Genomic DNA, 19,950 nt, shown 5'->3' with positions numbered 1-19,950 from the left:
CCAAGCAAAGTAGTGACATGAAACATGAATGGCATTACAAATCCTAATGGAATCATAAAGACAACATCCGATAAACCAAAGGAAGCGGCAAAGCGCGGCAGCAACCTTGGGACGAGGCAAGAAACCCAGCCGAGATCTGCCATTATATATAACACCATGATCGACCAAAGTAAACCACAATGATGACAATGTCATAATGGATCAGCATGTCAACGTCTGAGTCACATTGCTAGTGTGATGGTGGAAAAAAAACAAATTGGAATGCAACAGTTAGAACGTAAATTAAGTTGATATCATGTTGATATAACGAAAGAGTCAGAGCGGTTTATTAAACGCTAAGCAGTTAGGGTTTTGCTGTTTTTATTTTAGACGCTCTGGTACGGAAGGATGAGGGCCTCATATGTCCCCTGCATCAGGGTCGGTGGCATTCCTTGGGACGCAGCTCTCAAACGCAGGGAGAAGACTCTTGGAGGCAGAGGGTGTGGCATGTGATGAGAAGTCGTCACCGGATCTAATGCAAACCCGCTTAACAGGAGTATATGTAACCACGTGGCCAGCCCCGTGACCAGGAACTGCAGCAGAATTCGGACTCGGAGTGGTGGTTGAACCAGGGATACCGAGTATGCTCCCAGACCCAACCAAGTCACCGCTTCGAACAACCGCACCCTTGGTCAAATTCTGCAGTGCATCCTGGAACAGATGATGTTTTGATTGTAAAGTGTTAAGGAATACAAAAAGCAACAACATTTGAATAAGCAATGGTAATTGAAAGTCCTCTGTGGAGCACTCAACGACACATACCAATTTAATGTTCTTGTCTAAAGCAAGTGAGGAGATAATCTCTGGGTCAGAACATATTCTTGAAACGGTAATCACGCACAGCTGAAATTTATTTAAGCTATCATGCCTAACAGTAAGCTTGAATAGAAGTGTCCTCCCAATCAGTGCATTAAGCTCATCTGGGAAATGCTCTCTTCCATATCCCTGGTTGTTGAAGAGAAAAAGCCAGTAAGTTGGCAGCAAAAAATATCACAAAATCTCAGAGCAAGAGCAAAGGAAGTAAGAATAAATAACCCTAGCAAGCAATCTGGTGCGGATCTCAGCGGCAGTTAGGCCTAAGAACTTTGATGCACAATTCTCAAATAGAACAAAAGTTGCGGTATCTGAGTCATCACCAACACGAACCTGAATGCAGAACCTTTATCCGCATATACAAAGCAACAAAAAAAGGGGGGCATGTTAATGCGCCAACAAATACTCAGTCCATATTCAACAACAAACATAGAAGTGCAACATGGCTGTTTGATGGAACCAACCCCAAATTTAAGAAACACATCCAATCGACAAGAAAAAGAAAGGCTAATGTTTGTGAGTCTAATGAATTAACATAAGAATAAACCAACCTCACATGAGGGGATACAAACCTGGGGGCAAAAACTGTAGAGTAAACATCACATTTTGCACAATAAAATTGGTCAGTAAGTGCCTCCAGTCCCTGTGTGCATTGCCTGCAAGCCTTGTACCACCATGCATGATCCCTGTCAATGTCAATGACCGTTCCAAATGTCACAAAGGTTGATTTCTGGGAGCAGAAATTAGTCACAATGAAATGAGCGGTGTATCACACGAAAAAAAGGAGTCATGTATTTATTTGTTTCATGATGGTAACCAGAATGAATGTATTTAAATTGGTGTTGCGAAAAAGCCATTGAATTCAAAGCACCCAAAGAACACACCTTAAGAGTTTCCTTTATTTGATGTATGGTAGCATAAGGGGTAAGGCTGAGAAAATCTTCAGATGGAGAATGCCTCACTACCCGGCTTATAACTTCAACGCTGGTGCTGTGCTTGCTACCAAGTCGAATCAGCCTAGCATCAATCAAATTAACAACATTACCATATCACAAACAATACAGGAACGGTAAAAGTTGATTGGAAAAAAAATGGTGAACAAATAAATAAAGCCTTTGTTAAAGAAACGAACTTTTGACGGAATTTCTTAACCACTTCAAGGTCAGCATTAACCATGAGCCTTGTGGTGTAGTTTGTGTTGGTTATAGTCATAACATCTGAAATAAAATGAAATCTGATTAGAGAAATAGTTGGTTAGATATAAAGAGGTTCGTATATAGTGGGGCACTGTTAAATATACCATTGTAGAACTTCATCTTGGCAAATTGGAGCACAATTATAAATTCAGTGGCCTTGTTGGCATCAAGAAGAGTTACCAATTCAGACGCATAATTTTCCTACAAGGCGCATGAAAGCTTCTCACTGCCACTTTTGGGTCCACACGCATTTTTTTATCGGGTTTTACATAGCACAATTATGATCATTAGAGAACACAATTAGAGGAAAGTTTCAAATGCGACGTGGGTAAGGTATATAAGTGTCTATGCATAATGAGATGAAAATAACTTACCTTAGATCATCAAGCTCGATTTTCATGTAATGTGACTTCCGATTTCTATTTTCAAAAGGAATCAACTCACTCTTTGCGGATAGTAGACCAACAAAATCTGCGCCAGATAACCACAAGATAAGCAGGATTAAGCAGACAGTTAGCAAGGGCAAATAGATCTTATGCTAGGTAAATGACGTAGATGTTAGTGGCACAATGACAACATCAAAGTGCATACCAATAAGATTTCCTTGGTTGCCACGAAATCAAATGACTCAATTGGAATATCCATGCCATCAGCACCGGAGACCAATGTGTCCCTCTTAAATATGATCTGCATGCTATGCTTGGTGGGTCTGTATTTCTGTGTGTTTGAGTCCATTGTGAAGTTGCCCACAACAAACACCTTTCCCTCCTCAAGGATAGGTTCAAAAAGCCGGTAATGGATAGACCGGATGAAACAATGGATCCGAGTTCCCTGACAATGGTGCAATTAAAAAATAATGAGATGACTGATATCAGGGAGATGACAAACTTTTGAAAGGAATACCATACATGACTCAACAAAAGGCAGGAATGTACATCTTTGTCAATTACAACCAACTCCATTGAAGGTTGCGAGTAACTCTTTTCATATGACGGAACCTTCCACATCCTCAAAATTCTTACTTTAATGCACCAGTTCTTCTCTGAAATGAGAGAAAGGTCTTTCACAGAATCAAATTTCTGATCCATTTGGTGGATTGGATTTGGGTCTCGAAGAAGCACAAGAAGAAAATATGAGTTCAGCAGCTGAGTAACTGCAGAGAATTGTAGATATTGATTAAAAAATTATACATGAGAAACAAATACAAAGGAAAAAATCACCATCAACTAAGATGGAAGTACAAAAAGCAAAAATAAATTTAAATATAAAACCAATAAAGTGTATTAAGTATATAATATACACTAATGTTTTTAACATTAATGAGTGGGGGTTCCACCGAAGACACCAATGAAAATCTATTAAACACGTGTTGTGCCATAGCAAAGGAAATGTAGAGATCACAACACCATGTCCATAACCCAACAATAACAACAGTGTAGACCTTGTTTCTAACTATCACATGCCAAAAAAGGAAATAGTCGATGTAGAAATTGGGAATAAACACATAGACACTCAAGAGATGTCACCGAGTGTGCATTACTTGGGTATTGCAAAAAGATCAACTTGCAAAGAATGTGGCACGAGGAAAGTCAAAGCAATAGAAACCAATATAGTGAAAAAGGCGGCAGAATGGCATGAAAAACAAAAAAAAAATAGATCGCAGTGCAAAGAATGAATGAAATAAATATGTGATATGTGATGCATGTATGATTAAATCTAAGGAAGTAAAGGAAAAACTTGAACGCATGTGCATGTAGCAGTAGCAATAACAATATCAATCACAATAAACATATGTCACATGAGATAAGGACGTCTTAGAATGAACCAGTATTAAAAATGCAGATAAAGTCAGTGTGCAAGGATGTTGGAAAGAAGAGAAGGCTTTATAGAGCACCAGGTCCCAGCATTGACCAAGTGTAATTTAGCAAACTGGAAACGGGACTGCAGTCGGTATCGTCTAACGCTGGTTAGACAACCGTTTACTTTAAATTGAGAAAAAAATGAATAAATAATAAATAAATTTACAAAGACCACGAAAAAGACCATTATTGTAAAAACTGGAACCCTTACTCGATATACAACTTAAAAGGTAGCAGACTAATTCGGCCGAGCAATTAAACTGTTTTTGAATTTATTCTTAAGATTTAAAGATTATAGATCTAAATATTAAAAGATTTAAAGAATTTAAAGAAAGTAAAAAATAAATATTATTTAGTATGTGTCAAATATAATATTATTGTACAATTATAGAATTATAGAATTATACTATACTATTATAGTAAAGTATTATAGTATATAGTATATACAATTATACAAATATATAATAATAGTATAATATAATAGTATAGTATAATATAGTGTTATAGTATTATAGTATTATACAACGTGAAATCTGGAACCATTATACAATCTTAACTCATTAAATCATATTTACTATATTTCATATTTTATATTATATTAGACGGTTGTTATTATAATATTATAATATGAGTGTTATTAGACGGTTGTTATTATAATATTCGTGTTATTAGAACTATGACCACAAGTATTAGTATAACAATAACAAATATAACTAATAACTAATTACTAATTAAATGCCAAATGAAGATTCACTTAAGTGTTAAATCCAGGAAAAAAAGATAATTAAATATTAGAGTAAAAACCAATTAATTAAGAAACGAACTAAATAAAAAGCTAAATAATTGACGAATAATAAATACTATATAACAAATAACCTATAAATAAGTTTGGGGCTGAATAGCTTGCGGAAAAGGCGTTACCCAACCGAATAATCAAAGCTCGTGTTTGATGCTTTTAATTGAACTGAGCATGCCACAGAGGAAAAGAATTGATCCATAGACAACAAAGGTCACAAGTTAAAAGGATTTGACCGTTTTAGGTTAAAGGGAGGAATGGATGAAAACTTATTGAGTTAGTCAAAAATGGCTGCTCATGTGCCAATAGGGGAAGTTAATAGCAATGACAATAACAACGTGTGGATAGATTCATACGAAAAAAAAATATTGGATAAATTGCAACATAGCGAAGATGTGGGGGTATTTTTTTTAACCATTATACAACTCATTCGATAATATCCATAAACGTCATTATAACACTGCATTAAAGAGATCTGACCCCTGATAATGTGTAGAAGAATTAATGTATAGGCATTGTTATGGGAAGAAAGAAGCATGAAGGCTTTTTTATGTCATGTAACAATAATGCATACAGACCACCCAAAAAAACATTATTGAAAAAACAAAAAATTTTCTAGGTATAAACTAAATAATAGACATATTAGTAAAAGGTTTTGTAATATGAAAATACAACAACAACTATTTAATGGTGTAAAATAATGGAACCAAATGAATTAAAAACTAATTGGTTAAATGGTTTTTTGAAGGCAAAGTTTAATATAAAAAGACTAAACCTTTGGTTAATGGGTGATTTAAAAAGGGAAAATAATTCTTTAATGCAAGATGGATATAACATTACTTAAAAGGAATCTAAAGTTGTCAGTAGTATCAGAGAACTAATTTTTCCCAAACCATCATGGGGAGTCATCTCTGATAAACCCAATGGGTGCGGCAGTGCGATCCTAAATCCTATAATAAAGTATAACATAGTGGCTATTATATGAATGGGGATAAAAAAAATAAAATTTTGTCATGAGTAACGCAGCAGAATCCTATTCAATTATATAGACAGCATTGTCCAAGAGTTTGTATTAAAGAACGAAAGAACTTCTGACTGAATATGATTAAATTTATCTTAGCAATATCCGGATAGTAAATCTAAAGTTTGCTAATTTAATGGGTTAACCCACAGCACATAATAAAATGCATATTGCACATTGATGAAACACCAAGTTCGATATTTGATGGTGGGAGCACAGTTTTCGGCTTCAGGGAACAAGGCATCAAATACATAGGACATGACAATGCACACGCCAGTTCTTAAAGGAATAAACCATTAGCCTAATGGCACTTCCGGTACGCAGCATGTGGTGCTGACTAAAAGGCCTCCACCGCTTAGCGAAATAGCACTCTCGAGGCCAACTTGGCTTCGAGCGAATGTGGACCTTGTAACACACACCAGCATCATCGACAACGTCGACTTGATCAGGTTTAATCCCAAAGGCCCTTTGAACAAAACTGATTGGGAGGGTCTACAAAACAAATGAGAGAAAATGGTCTTAGAGTGACTTAGATGCTGTTACTACGTACATGTAGACATTAAGGACGAAAAACCCACATCAACCAAACACGGATGCATCGAAGGGCTGAATAAATCCTTACCAAAATATACTCGGCAGCTTGGTATTTTGAAATCAGTTTGTCGACAACAACAGCCTCACGGTTTGGGAGCAAGCTGTGAAGTGCTCCGGGGCAGAAATTTGAGTAATGGCCAAGCATTGAAGCAAAGGCGCGATAGTCAAGGGGTTTGGCATCATAATCAGTAGCAAAAGTGAAATAAATATCCAGAAGCAACGAAAGCATGGGCAGATTTTGTATGGTCGAGGCGAACTGGATGGTGTATGTATCACCCATGGGATATATTACTGATGGCAAATTAGAGTGGATTGAATGTGGTAGCAAGAAATCCTCGTCCTGAGACAAAGCGGGCACAAAATAAGCAGCAAGATTGCTACAAGCATTCCCTAATAGTTCATGTACGGCTAAAGGATACACGGGTGAAACTCCGGCATCTGGGAGGCGCGCATTCACCTCTAGCACATGGAACATAAGGAACTCAGCATCACCCACGTAGGCCATAAAGAACCAGCATCTTCCCTTAATGGTAAAGGCTAATTAATTGTGGAAACCCTGCCACTATCAGGCAAAGAGCAGGAGTCTTGTGGAGCAGCATGGTAAACCGACGGCCAGAGGAATCGACAAACCTAACCTCATCTAGCAGTTCAGAACGAAATTCACGGTAAAAAGCTGGGGGAAGAGCAACCGTGGCCTGGAAGCAAAATTTATGGTTACTACAATGATTTTTTAATTCAATCACATATCATAAAATCTGAATCATACGCTTATGGGACGGAAGAAAGTGACGCACCAAGCAGAAGTCCAAACAGAAAAAAATGCATCTGCGTGCAACTACTGAGAGGAATAAGTTAGACATGTTCCTTATGCATATAACGGGCAGAGCAAAAGGAGAAGTCACCCCATTAGCCAGGAAAATAGTGGCAGTCACGAACAACACAGGAAATGAACGATTGAGTTCTTGAAAAGCAAAGGTCAGGTTTCCAACGTACCCAGTATGAAACAGGCAATCAAGAGTGACCCAGCAAGACGGAGACGACGCTTGTGGGAGGGTGCAGAAGAAAACTAACCGAAAGGAGCACCAATCTCGTGGGCAAATGAATGGATAACCACCGGGAAGAAAATCAAAATTAGCTTTTTTGGCCGATGATAACCATTAACCACGAAAAAGATATTGAAAATGCAGAAGAAAAGATTAGCAACTCACCTTTTGTTAGAAGGAAACCACCATGCGAGCAAATGAGGTTGAACGGCAAAAGATGAATAAGCAAAATTGAAGCGAGAAGGAATTGGATAATGCTCTTTTTTTATTAAAGGGAATAGGAGAGAACAACGGCAAAGTCAAAGAAGTAGATGGAATTATTGAATGGAAGCAGCTGTTAGGGTTTGTAGCTATAACAAAATTAATTAAAGGGCCGAACAGACCAGAACCGTGCATCGATTGTATTGTTAAATATGCATATATACAAATAACACACAAATAATATATATGTGTGTGTGTGTGTGTGTGTGTGTGTGTGTAAATATATTATAAATTATATAGATTATAGACATATATATTACATGATTATATATATATATATATATATATATATATATATATATATTCTATATTCTATATAGTATATAATATTACTAATACTAATAGTAATACTATACTAATAGTAATATACTCAACTATTAGTAATAGTTATTTAGAAATAAAGTATACAGTGTACATTATATGTATATACGCAGGCATTTACATGAACATGTGATCAAAATAGGGAATAGTTTATATATATATGTATGTATGTAGAGATATAGAATATAGAATAGTATATAAGAAGAAGGTATTAGAAAATGTATAATGATTATAAAGCATAGACAATAAGACATATAAGATATATATGACTTGATAATATAGTAATAATATAATACTAATAGAATAATGTAGAATGTAGATGTGTTGATTCTATTATAAGGTATAAATTATGAAATTTTGATTTATGAATTTATCAATTAACAATCCAGATATCAATGATCAATGAATATCAATCAATGTATCTCACGTACATAGAATTAACAACGAAATCAGGAGGGTACATTGTTTGCATTATTAAACAGATATCTACAATTGCTATGATTTATACAATGATGTATATTACAATTCTTATCCATGCATATAAATGGATATTTATCAGCATGGAGATGGTCGAGGAAAAAATGGTGGGGACGAAACTAATACGCAACAAATTCATGTGGCATAGTGCATGATGATAACAAATAATATAATATTATAGCATTATCGTATAATATATATTAGGTCGGTAAGATACATATATATATATATATATATATATAAGAAATTATAAAACACCAAGCATAGTTACATATGAGCCTTTCTGAAACTACTAAGGTTTAAAAACACAGTGGCACACACGCCCAATAGTAAATTAACAAAGGAAAAGAAACAAAAGACGCTGGAGGAACTCCCAAACCACAACTGAAGAAAAGGCGAGGAGTCGAGACTAAACTTGAAACATGCATTAGATATGGTAGGAGAATCATGGGTCAGAAGGAAAGGTCGAGAACAAATCTAACGACGAATCCACTCGGAGAAACTGGCAACATCTGCAACTAAAAACATGGTCAGAGAATTCTAATGCTTAGATACCCATTGAACTGACTGAGGAAAAAAAATATTTGTGGGAGTGAGAGAATATCCCTAACACGATTGGTTAATATTAAAATAAGTTGGCTGTTACCTCCTGCATGGGTCGGACTAAGTGATCGGATCTGCGAACCAAGATCAACATGGCCCACGGGACTCGCGTGTGACGTAGTCGAGGCAACATACACAGGACAGCCGAGGCTATTGGTTGAGATCAATGGGCTGCCGAAGGCGTTGCTACAAACAGGAGAAGTCAGAGGAGTGTATTCAATGGAAAATGGAAGTATAACGTCGCCGGTATGCATCACATCACGAGAAACGACGCGGGTTCGATGATGATTAACACCACTGCTTGCTGGAGCAGCAAAGCTGCTCCGAGAACGTGGCCTTGGGTACACAATGCGGGATCCATCAAGGTTCCTTATAGAGGTGCATAGAGTACTGTCACCTTCATAGTAGGCGCGCAACCAAGCCCCATGTCTTATGTTGTACGCGGCAACCATGGAACGAGAGCCCTCGAAAAAAAAAAATATTGTTACCAACCTTGTCTAACATGACGCGAAACTCATTACCATGGTTGTCCCTAAACATCATGAAATCACCAAGTTCATGACGAAAAGCGCGATAAAAAGGACCGGGGACCGGAACTCGTCTCTGAAAAACATATGGAGAGAGCATAGACAAACTCAAAAAAAGTCGGTGTGTGTGTGTGTGTATATATATATATATATTGTTATCAAACACACACCTCGTCATCATCAGGAAATTAAAATAGCTAAGTAAACGTACGTGCATGAAGAACTCTTTGGACTCTGGCAATATCTCCATATATAAATAACTATTTAAATATACAAAAACATGGAAATAATAAAAATAATAAAACATAAACATTTATTTAACTATAAAATAAAAATTAAATTTTTAATCCTAGTAGTCAGAACTTCTCAAGTCATGGATATGGACACAATATAATAAACATATGAGAAAAATTTTGATATGTACCGTATTTTTTCAAGTCATGTATATATATATATATATATATATATATATATATATATATATATATATAAAATATCATGTAAATAATGTGCTACATACATTGATAAATTTCAGATTGGGGAAAAATATGGCATGCGGCCATTCAGCCAAAGAAAAAAAAGGCTGGGGATTTGACAACCACAAAAGATCACGCTTTAGATGATTATCTTCATATTACAGATAGAGTATATGAAATAGATATCAAAAAACGAATATATGATTTATGAAGATATGAATAACAGAGGTATTGAGGCAAAAAGAAACGTACGGCCACGGGATCCAATGCAAGGAAGAGAAGCCTATAAAAATCAGGGTTGGAATCACCATTTTCACCCGAGTCAGCCGATGGCCAAAGGCACATACTTCACAAAAAATAGCAACAGTGTCAGATGCTATGTACGGACAGGAAGATCTCATTTTGCCTTAGCTTGTAAACAGAAATCGCTATAAAAGGAACGCATAGGCTTGTGTGTGTGAACATAAATAGAAAGCAACATATATATTGGTGACTCAGCCTTGGTCTACCAAGCCGTAAATAAAATTTTGGAACATTTCAGAGAATGACCGCATGGCTAAAAACAAAAACAACGTTGGGGGAAACAGCGGAATCCTGTGGAGTGGGGGGGGTGTGGAATGTGGTGCGTTGAGTAAGTGATGTAAGGTAGACCGGGAATATATATATATATATATATATATATATATATATATATATATATATATATATATATATATATATTTAAAATAACATATGTATGTGTGTGTGAGAGATACGCTCATGCATATAAGTGGGGTTATGAATGGCCTATTCAAATATTTGTATTAAGTTAGTCATATTTCTTATTTATGTATCTATATGTATCTATATCTATTTATCTATTTATCTATCTATTCTTGTATTTACAAATTAAGTAACATATAGTAAGCGGTGCCTAGAAAGGTGTGAGGGTTACAAAAAAAAAATACTAATAATATAAAAAATAGTAATAATAATCGTTGATGTAATTGATCAAAGATCGAGAGATAAAATTAAAAACTTATGAACAATAATTGAAGAATATTGTATGAAAAAGGATTATATTATGAAATCACTGAGGATATTATTGCGCCCACCGTGGGTCAGATAGAAAAAAAGAACCTGGATTAGATAGCCAAAATTGAAATTGGAATATTGAAATTTATAATAAAAAATTGTGGAATCGAAGAAAAAAATTAATGTCAGATGATAAATTATAATTATAAATGAACAAAGCAATAATAATTGTTGAAATTGTCCAAAAGATGAGAAATAAAAGAAAGAAAAATTTCTTTGAGTAAAGTGTTGGAACAATAAATAAAAAATGACAATTAAATAATTAATTAAATTATTATATCTAACAACCGAAGAAACCTATTGAGGTGAGCAGATGGTGTCATAATTTATGGGTAAGTTAAATTGCGTATCGAGGTGATCATGACAAATGTGATCACTATGAGTCTTTTCATGATAACAAATTGCGTAAGTTAAATTAAACACTTAAGCAAAAGGTAGTATGACCAATTAACCGAATAAAACGAGAGACCAAAGTTATTTAGATGTTAACAATGCTAGGAAACCATAAAATTAAGCAGCAATTGTTCAATAATCAAAGCAACCAAGCGGTGTTCATTAAAAAACTTTGGGCCCCCTGAAGCATAGTAAATAGAATCCCAGCTGATGTGATGATCAGAGGGCTTATTAAATAACCCATTAGAGATATTTAGCATGTAATACAACGATAAATAATCATGATAATGACCAGCATATAATATATATATATATATATATATATATATATATATATATATATATATATATATATATATATATATATGTCGACGGTTCAGAATTAATTACGGACAATATAGGGAGAACTTTATACACAGGAATCAGACAAAGTTAAAAAATTTGAAGAAGAAAAAGTTCCCGCCTTTGGAGTATAGCGCGACAAAAATTAATAAGAAACAGGTACTCAATAAATGCAGATCATGAAATGAGATCAGTCAGCAACCAAGTAGTCTGAAGACTAAAAATAGCATTCATAATAACTTAGTTTAATTACACCTGACATAAGTATGACTAAAAGAAGATAAAGTATCATTAAATGTAATTCACAGTAAGTGTTGAATCAAGTATGGAAAATGAAGTTCATTAACTCCAGGTAGGAATCTATCTTGTCACGAGAGATTCATAGGGTTGAACAGGATGGATAGGAAAGAATAGAACAGACCTAAACTAATTAATTGCGTTGAATCACCAAGCATATTGAAATGGAAGCAAGATTAGATGAATGGGGAAGTCGGATGGATGTATCATACATGGAGAGATGCATAGGAACCAAGCAAAAAAGGTACGGGAACGTCATAGTCAAAAATGAGCGTTGTGACAGATTTCAAAAGCGTTGATGTATATGTAAATGTATTTGCAATGAAAATGCTGGGCTAACAGATAAGCATAGAAGTAAATAACAAATGAATAAATTTGGGAAACAAAAATTATTAGGAGCAAAAGAATATACTTGTCAGCCAAAAATAAATCAGAGGACGCGTAGAGGCATTGGTTGATTTCATCTACTCGGTTGTTAACCAGTTTAATGATCAGCACCAAATCTGAATAGCAAAAGTTACGCTGCCAATGTTAGCTTAGCGGGGGAATTCAGCAAATAGGAAGTCATGGCCTAATAAGCTAAATGTATTCAAGCTAAATCAGATCGTTAAATAGGTAAAGATATGCAACCTAAATCAGATTAGTAGGGATCATCAACAGTGCAACTTGATTTTGCCATGCATAAAGGAACATTTAGTTATATAAAAGCATGATTGTATAAAATATCGACTGATCAGAACACAATCTCAGGAAGAATAAAACTGACATGTTGCAATAGGCAAGATTATGACGTGCACAAAAGTGAATAGATTGGTAGACTGGTACCTCATATGCCTCAGAAGCTTGGCGACAATAAACAGTTCTGCCACCTTCGAGCGAGTACAACTGATCCAGGAGTTCAAACACTTCACTGCATGGTTGATGAATAGAAGCCCAAACTGTTTTTCGATCTCTTGCCAAAGCACACATTGCCTTAGTCCCAATTAAAAACGACGCACTGCAACAACAAGACATGTAAAACTTTATCTGGGCTAAGAAGATCTTTAAAAACTTAGAAGAGAAAATCAAAACAGAGAATACATGAATTCACCACATACAGCTCTTTTTCTTTTAGCGCATGCTATCATGTCTATAATAACCGTCCCTATGCAAGTTTGATTAGCATTTAAAAAATATTGCCAAAATTCATATTGGGTTTGTAAAAAATCTGTTAAAATTTTTTAATTTTAAAAACGAATCAGGTTTTTTTTTTTAAAAACTATGTTGTATATCTAAAATCTAAATCTTAAATCTTAATTTTTAATAGACAATAAAAAAGTGATAAATAAAAAAAATGGATCTTAATTTATATTGGCTCAATAATTAGTGGTTTTTTATGTTTTTCCCCCGGAATGAAAGTCACCTTGGATTTGTAGTTGTAAAATAAAGATATAATAACTATATACAGAGACTGAACTAATAAATCCATAGAAATCATTGTTGTGTTACATGAGTTAGTTGACAAATGTCAATTTAACGATTCTTTAATATGTCATATGGCATATGTGGCTATTTAATCGTCATTTCATTTGTATAATATATATAATGCGTGATACGATGATGAAGAAAAGATAAAAATAAGTCTTTAATTATTAATTGCATCACCCTAATCTTTACTGCAAGAAAAGGATATCCTGTGTTTAACTATTAGTGAGGATGAATAATATTTGATGGTATTATTATAACTATGATCATTATAGGCAAAAAGCATAGTTGACTAATAACCTGCGCAGTGAGAAGGCCACAGTCAAGGAAAGCAGCGCCAGGAAAGCGTATATCCTCGAAGTTCATTAACTAAGCATTGCCGCACAAAAGCCAGAGCTGCAGCGCGGAAGAGGTAGCTCAAAAGTGAATGGTATTAACAGATGCGGTCAACGAAATTAGTCGGAATCAACAAACGGGATAGTCCAGCATTAGTTGAAACAAAAGATTTTTCCATGCATGATGTTGGAAAATGAGATTTCTTGAACAACACAAACCGAGCATAGCATCAAAACCGTCGGAGGGGGTTAAATTTGTGAGAACAATGAAAAAAATAAAAAAATAAAAAAGAAAACAACAATAGAAGGGATGAATCAGGAATTACCGAGGTAAAATGCAAAATAAAAGTGTCCTGGCCACGGTGAGGAGCAATAGCCACGATAACGGCGAAAAGAAGGACCGGCGGTACGATCACAGAGAGGCATTGTTGTGCCAACCTGTTAGCCGCGAGCGATGGCCGAGGCAAGGGTTTCAAGCGGATACGAAATGAGGGGGGGTCGTTGCAGTAGGATTAGGTCATATCTTAAGTGTGGGCCAATGCTAATCCAAACCACAGTTACAAATGCAATAGATTGGGCCCATGTGAGGAGAAAAGGCCGGTTATGCCTGAAAGAATCATGATGCATCTATTGATGCATTTGGATTGAAATGGCGGGTTGAAAACGGCAGCCCAACGGAGCAGGCAGGCTGTGAGTAAGTTACGATATGTTTCAAAGAGAGGAAAAGTAACCGCAACACAAGGTACTTGGCCAAACCAACCATTATCATAACCACCAAATCCAGGTCTAGTATCACCAATAAACAATACCCAACACGTTACATGATAACCAGGGAATAAAAAGCGGGATTTATAAAAGATAAATAAAACATGAAACATTCATAGATCAAGAGACATGGAGACAAAAGTTCTAAATCATATCAAACCCATCAGCCCCCGGAAAATGATGCATTAAACTCGGGGGCCAAACCTAAATACTACAATTGGAAAACCACCAACTTGTTCAGCAAGTGCATACAAAAAACTAACTGGATCAAAGAGGAAAACACATCGCGTAAAAGAACAACACGATAATCAGCAATAGTCAGACTTATATAGAAAACCCCATGCACCCCCTGATGAAAACAACTCCAGGCCATGTAATGCTTCCAATAAACTTCACAACTCCGTCGTTCAGACCAATGGAGCGGAACTGGGCAACCGAAACAACCTCATCAAGCGACGCCGCAGCATCGTCAAACCCGCAGACACAGTGGCTGATCCCGAGGAGATCGCGGCCTATCTTCAAAGAGGGTGTTTCCATCATGTTAGCGACACCAATAAAGAGATGTCGAACGCACGCCATTGCGCCAATATGTCTAAGGTTGATGATCATGACATGCACTCCAAATCTCAAAGCAGACCGCTCATACGTTACTAAATCCACATAATCATCGTGGCCAATCAAGGTGGGATGATCCACACATGCGCCTGCGCCTATCTCTATCTCATCCCACGCGGAGTCCATAGTTGCAAATCGAACCATGGAGACCGGTGTCTTCGTGAATCTACCTTCACAATTGACCCAAAAAATCCAGCTGCTGACCACGGCATACCCACTGCTCAGTCTATCGATCATTGGCAGGGTCCGGACAGCGCTACTCCACCGACCCGTAGTCGAGAGATACATCTGCACGTCGTATCCAGGACTTGCCAGATTACGCTTCGTCAGACTGAGAATCTTATAAGCATCACAACCCACCATGCTGAGAAAGGCATAAGCAGAGCAGTCATCACGGTGGTTATAGTGGTAACCGTTAGACCCGGGATCAGCAATAACAGACCTCCAAGAACCCAACGGATCCCAAGTGATCAATGAACTCGAATGACCGTCTATTGAGAATCTTGCACATACCTTGCCGGAGTCTGTTCCCACCAGGGAAAACCAGGTCCATTCCAGAGGAGCCGCAACCGGAACGGCTACACGAGTTTCAAAGACAAACATGGAAAGCCTCCCACAATCAGCATCTCTCAGGGGGTTGTCCAAGTGAAGAACCACTGCTTTCCCACCAACCGATTTGAAATGAGTCACCATGTTATTCTCCCGGTTCAATCTGTCGTACCAATCGCGCGACATACACCTCCCCCTTCCTATCGTTTTTGCATCAGAACAAAGAAAAATCTTCAAAATGACGTCGGTTGGCAAGGCAGGAATGTTGAAATTGGCCTCATCGCTATGATGCCCAACGTGGAAGGCATGATCAACCTCTTCGATTGTTGCTCGGGACATTCCAAATCGATAGTGAGGTTCTTTCCTAGACACGAAAGTGGAAATTCTCTGTAAAAGGTAGAAGTATTTCTCTAGTTGGTGTGGGTTCCTACACCGTGAGTGTCGCTCTACTTAAATGCACAAACAAAAGCATACAGTAGAACACAATGGAGAATGAAGAATATAAATTATAAATTATGATTATAAATTATAAATAAAATATATATTATAATTTATATATATAAACAAATACATAAAAAAAACTACATGCAAGTAATAGTATATTTTATATTGTATATTATTATTATATATTATACAATTATATAATAATAATAATAATAACTATATAACTAAAACTATATAACTATAACTATATTATATTACATTACATTATATTATATACATTATATTATTTAACTATAAATATAAATATAAATATATAACTATAATTATCCTAAAGAAACATATACTTTAGTGGGTCAGTGGATATATATTAGTAAATAAATTTTTTTGTGTACCATACTTTGATTGAAATCGGGAATGAATGACAGCAGGAAACAGAGTCGAATTGTCAACAGTCAAACGCATGAGCTGGTTGAATGGTTTAAAACAAAGGAAGACCGCGAAACACCTGTGTTAAAAAAAAGGATTCACCCAATATTACCTGGGGTTGTGACACCTGGACAGCTGAAACCAAAAATTAGGATATTAACTTAGGACTTGCTTTAATTGGGTGGATTTTATTGACTTCTCTTGTATTTATTCATTGAAATAGCATAGTTTTGTGAATTTCTCCTAATTGTGCTTAGTGATGAAAACCATGCTTTTTATGCTTAAAATTGCTATTTTTAATTTCACTTCTATTTCATTTGATACTTTGATGTGTTTGGGTAAGTTATTTAAAGTTTAGGAGGCAAGGATTGCTTGGAAGGATGAAGGAAAATCATGCAAAAGTAAAGAAGTTCATGAAGAAGTGAAGGATTTGTAGAGCTGTCAATCCTGACCTCTTTGTACTAAAGTGATCATAACTTGAGCTATAGAACTCTAAATGAGGTGGTTTTAGTGGCATTAGAAAGCTAACAACTGGAGCTTCAAAATGATATACAATTTTCTATGGCGGACATGTGTTAAGATCCCCACACACGTAGAACACAAAAAAATGTGACTCACTTAAGGAAACACGTGACCAGCGATTTCTGAAGCATTTTGGGCCCAATTCAACCCATTTTTAATGCTATTGAACCAGGGATTGAAGGGGGAATGAACCAAGTGGTCATAGTTTAATTTTAGCCATGTTTTAGGTTAGATTTCTAGAGAGAGAAACTCTCTCTTCTTTCTAGAATTTAGGATTTTGTGCTTAATTTTCTCTTATATTTAGGGATAAATACTTGTTTTGATGTAGTTTTCTTTACTTTTTCTTGTTTTATTTCTTTAATTTTCTTAGTTCTTGTTAATTTCTCAATTTGGTCACTTTTATGTTTATGAACTCTTGTTGATTTTGATTTTCATTTAATGCAATTTCATGTTTTTATATTTATGGTTGCTTGATTTAGTTGTTATTATTGTTTTCTTGCATTGGGTAGTTGTATATTTTACTAATTCATGAAATTTACCATGATTTATTTTTCTGCACAGCAAGTGTTTGATAAAATATTTGGCTTAGTTTTATGGTAGATTTTTAGCACTCTTGGTCTGGTATCGAGGACTTAGGTTCCTTGATATTATTGATGTCCAGTGTGATTGGTAATTTAGGGTTGTTAGTTGGTTTTAGGATCAATTATGTCCACTTGACTTCACCCTCCGATGTTAGAGGATAACTAAGTGGAATTAACCCTTTGTAATTACCATGTTGTGGTCAATGGTCTAGGATAAGAAATCTTGACTCTTAATCCTTGTCATGAGTGTCTTTTAGTATTTATATTATCTTAGTTGTTAGCTTTACTTTCTTGCACATTTACATTTCTTGTTCATCAATCTAAACCCCCCCCCCAAAAGATGCACACTTCCCTGCAATTTCTTTGAGAGATAGCCCGAGATTTAAATACTCTCGGTTTTTATTGGTTCGCATTGCGACAAATAAATTAAAATTTGATTGAGGGTTAATTGTTGGTTTGGATCTATACTTCGATGAGATTATTTTTGTGAAAATTCCGAACCGATGATTTTCTTCCGTCAATCTCATTGAGCTCCTTATTGAGGGATGCTTCGAGTTCATCCAGAAAACGATTGCAATCGTAGCTGTTGCTTCTTTGAGTATCTGCCAACCTGTTTAAAATAGTTCTTTTTGGTTTTAAGGATGTTTTCAAACGTTTCCGGATTCCACCTTTTGAGCTCTTCTCTAACGTTGGATAAGGCCGAGTTGAGATTGTTACTATTTCTATTTTCTTCAATGGTTGTTCAAGAAGGATTCATATTCCGGGTGAAAATTCCACACAATTTCGAATCTGAAAGATCTATTCTCTCTTTGGTTGATGTCGGTGTTGTCCTTTATGAGGAGAGGGTGATGGTCGAAGTTTGTTCTAGGAAGAACTCTCACAACCGCTTTTTGGTACTTGAGCCTTCATTACGTATTAGAGGGCGCCCTATCCAGCCTTTTAAAGACTCTATCATATCCATTCCATACAAAGTCTTTCAAAGTATATCTACTCCCTATAAAGCCCAAATCGATAAATCTGCAGCTGTTTATCCAATTGACAAATTGGTTGTAGCTTCTGGTATCCACCAGGCTGCCTCCATTTTTCTCATTTGCTTCTTTGATTTCATTCCAATCACCAACCAAGACTCAAGGTTTAGAAATGCATCGAGCAATGTTTTGAAGCCTCGGCCAAAGGAGTTTTCTAATGTGAAGGGGTGGACTAGCGTACACAACTGTTAAGAATTCATCTTTCTTACCAGGCACTTCGATCTTAACATGAATGAATTGATTATTAGTCTCCAAAATGGTGATAGTAAAAGCATTATCATTCCAACGGATCCAGATTCCACCAACATACCCTTCCACTTCTTCAATGATATAATTTTTGAAATCCAAATTTCATAAAACATTCTTAGCTCTTTCACCACTAATCTTCATTTCCATAAGAATAACCAGGTCAGGTTTATACTGTTCGCAAATCTTTTTACAGGTGCAGCTAAAAGCCTTGCTAGCCGCTCCTCTCACATTCCATGAGAGAATAAACATCAAATCAAGGAAAGGCTTAGTTGATCTGCATATCAGCAGATTCTCTGTCTCTCAAAATGCTATAATCAGGTATTTTGAAATAGACATCCCTGATTAGTTTTTTCATATCAGTTTCCATAACCTCTTTTATGTATCTTTCCTTTTCTCCTGTATTTGGGGGTTCATCTTCTCCATTTTGAGGCTGTTTGTCTTGCTTCCCTTCAAATTCTTCTTCAATAAGTTCTAGATTAATGATATTGTCTTCCTTCATATGGTTATCATTGTTGTTTTTAGTCATCTTGTGTGTGTAGTTTTTGTCACTTACTTCTCTATATGTGTTGTTGTTGTTGCCATCTGTTTGTTTGTTGTTGGCCATTTCCTTTTGCATGTTAGTCTATGTTTTTTCCTTTGGTGTATATCTCTTTGATGTTTTTTTTGTTGTGTGACTCTTTGTTATTGTGTGCTCTTTGATGGTTTCTGTTGTTGCTAATTTTGGCTTGTGCATTGGTGGTCTTGTTTCTGTTGTAATCCTCCTGATTTTTCATTTCCATTGCTTTTTCTTCTTGGAAATTTGCATATGTGTTTAGGACACTAAATCTTGAATTGGAGATA

At 35.8% G+C, this 19,950-nt stretch overlaps 2 protein-coding genes across 2 annotated transcripts; both read right to left on the bottom strand.

Moving 5' to 3' along the window:
* Positions 1 to 396: 396 nt before the first annotated feature.
* LOC107607869 (uncharacterized) lies at positions 397 to 2,168 on the bottom strand. The gene is made up of 7 exons (XM_088495092.1): positions 2,153 to 2,168; positions 1,985 to 2,069; positions 1,737 to 1,869; positions 1,425 to 1,582; positions 1,075 to 1,198; positions 802 to 984; positions 397 to 690 (listed from the first exon to the last, which is right to left on the bottom strand). The coding sequence occupies exons 1-7, from the start codon at positions 2,166 to 2,168 to the stop codon at positions 397 to 399; spliced, it is 993 nt and encodes a 330-aa protein (XP_088351218.1).
* Positions 2,169 to 15,020: 12,852 nt separating this feature from the next.
* Positions 15,021 to 16,199, bottom strand: LOC148554309 (uncharacterized). Its single transcript, XM_088493197.1, has one exon. It carries the CDS (start codon positions 16,197 to 16,199, stop codon positions 15,021 to 15,023), a length of 1,179 nt encoding a protein of 392 aa, XP_088349323.1.
* Positions 16,200 to 19,950: the final 3,751 nt, after the last annotated feature.

The sequence above is a fragment of the Arachis ipaensis genome, chromosome B7 (assembly GCF_059453495.1).
Source record: "Arachis ipaensis isolate K30076 ecotype BB chromosome B7, ASM5945349v1, whole genome shotgun sequence".
Classification (NCBI taxonomy): domain Eukaryota; kingdom Viridiplantae; phylum Streptophyta; class Magnoliopsida; order Fabales; family Fabaceae; genus Arachis; species Arachis ipaensis.
The sequence above is the reverse complement of the archived record's forward strand: the minus strand, read 5'-3'. Positions and strand labels throughout refer to the sequence as shown.

Bases quoted from the DNA above. Each gene is read 5' to 3' on its own strand.
- LOC148554309 (XM_088493197.1), bottom strand. From the start codon at position 16,199: ATGTCCCGAGCAACAATCGAAGAGGTTGATCATGCCTTCCACGTTGGG.
- LOC107607869 (XM_088495092.1), bottom strand. The intron at 1,870-1,984 runs GTTCGTTTCTTT...GATTGATGCTAG, and splicing joins GTTAAGAAATTCCGTCAAAA to GCTGATTCGACTTGGTAGCA. The intron at 691-801 runs GTATGTGTCGTT...CATCTGTTCCAG, and splicing joins TAGACAAGAACATTAAATTG to GATGCACTGCAGAATTTGAC.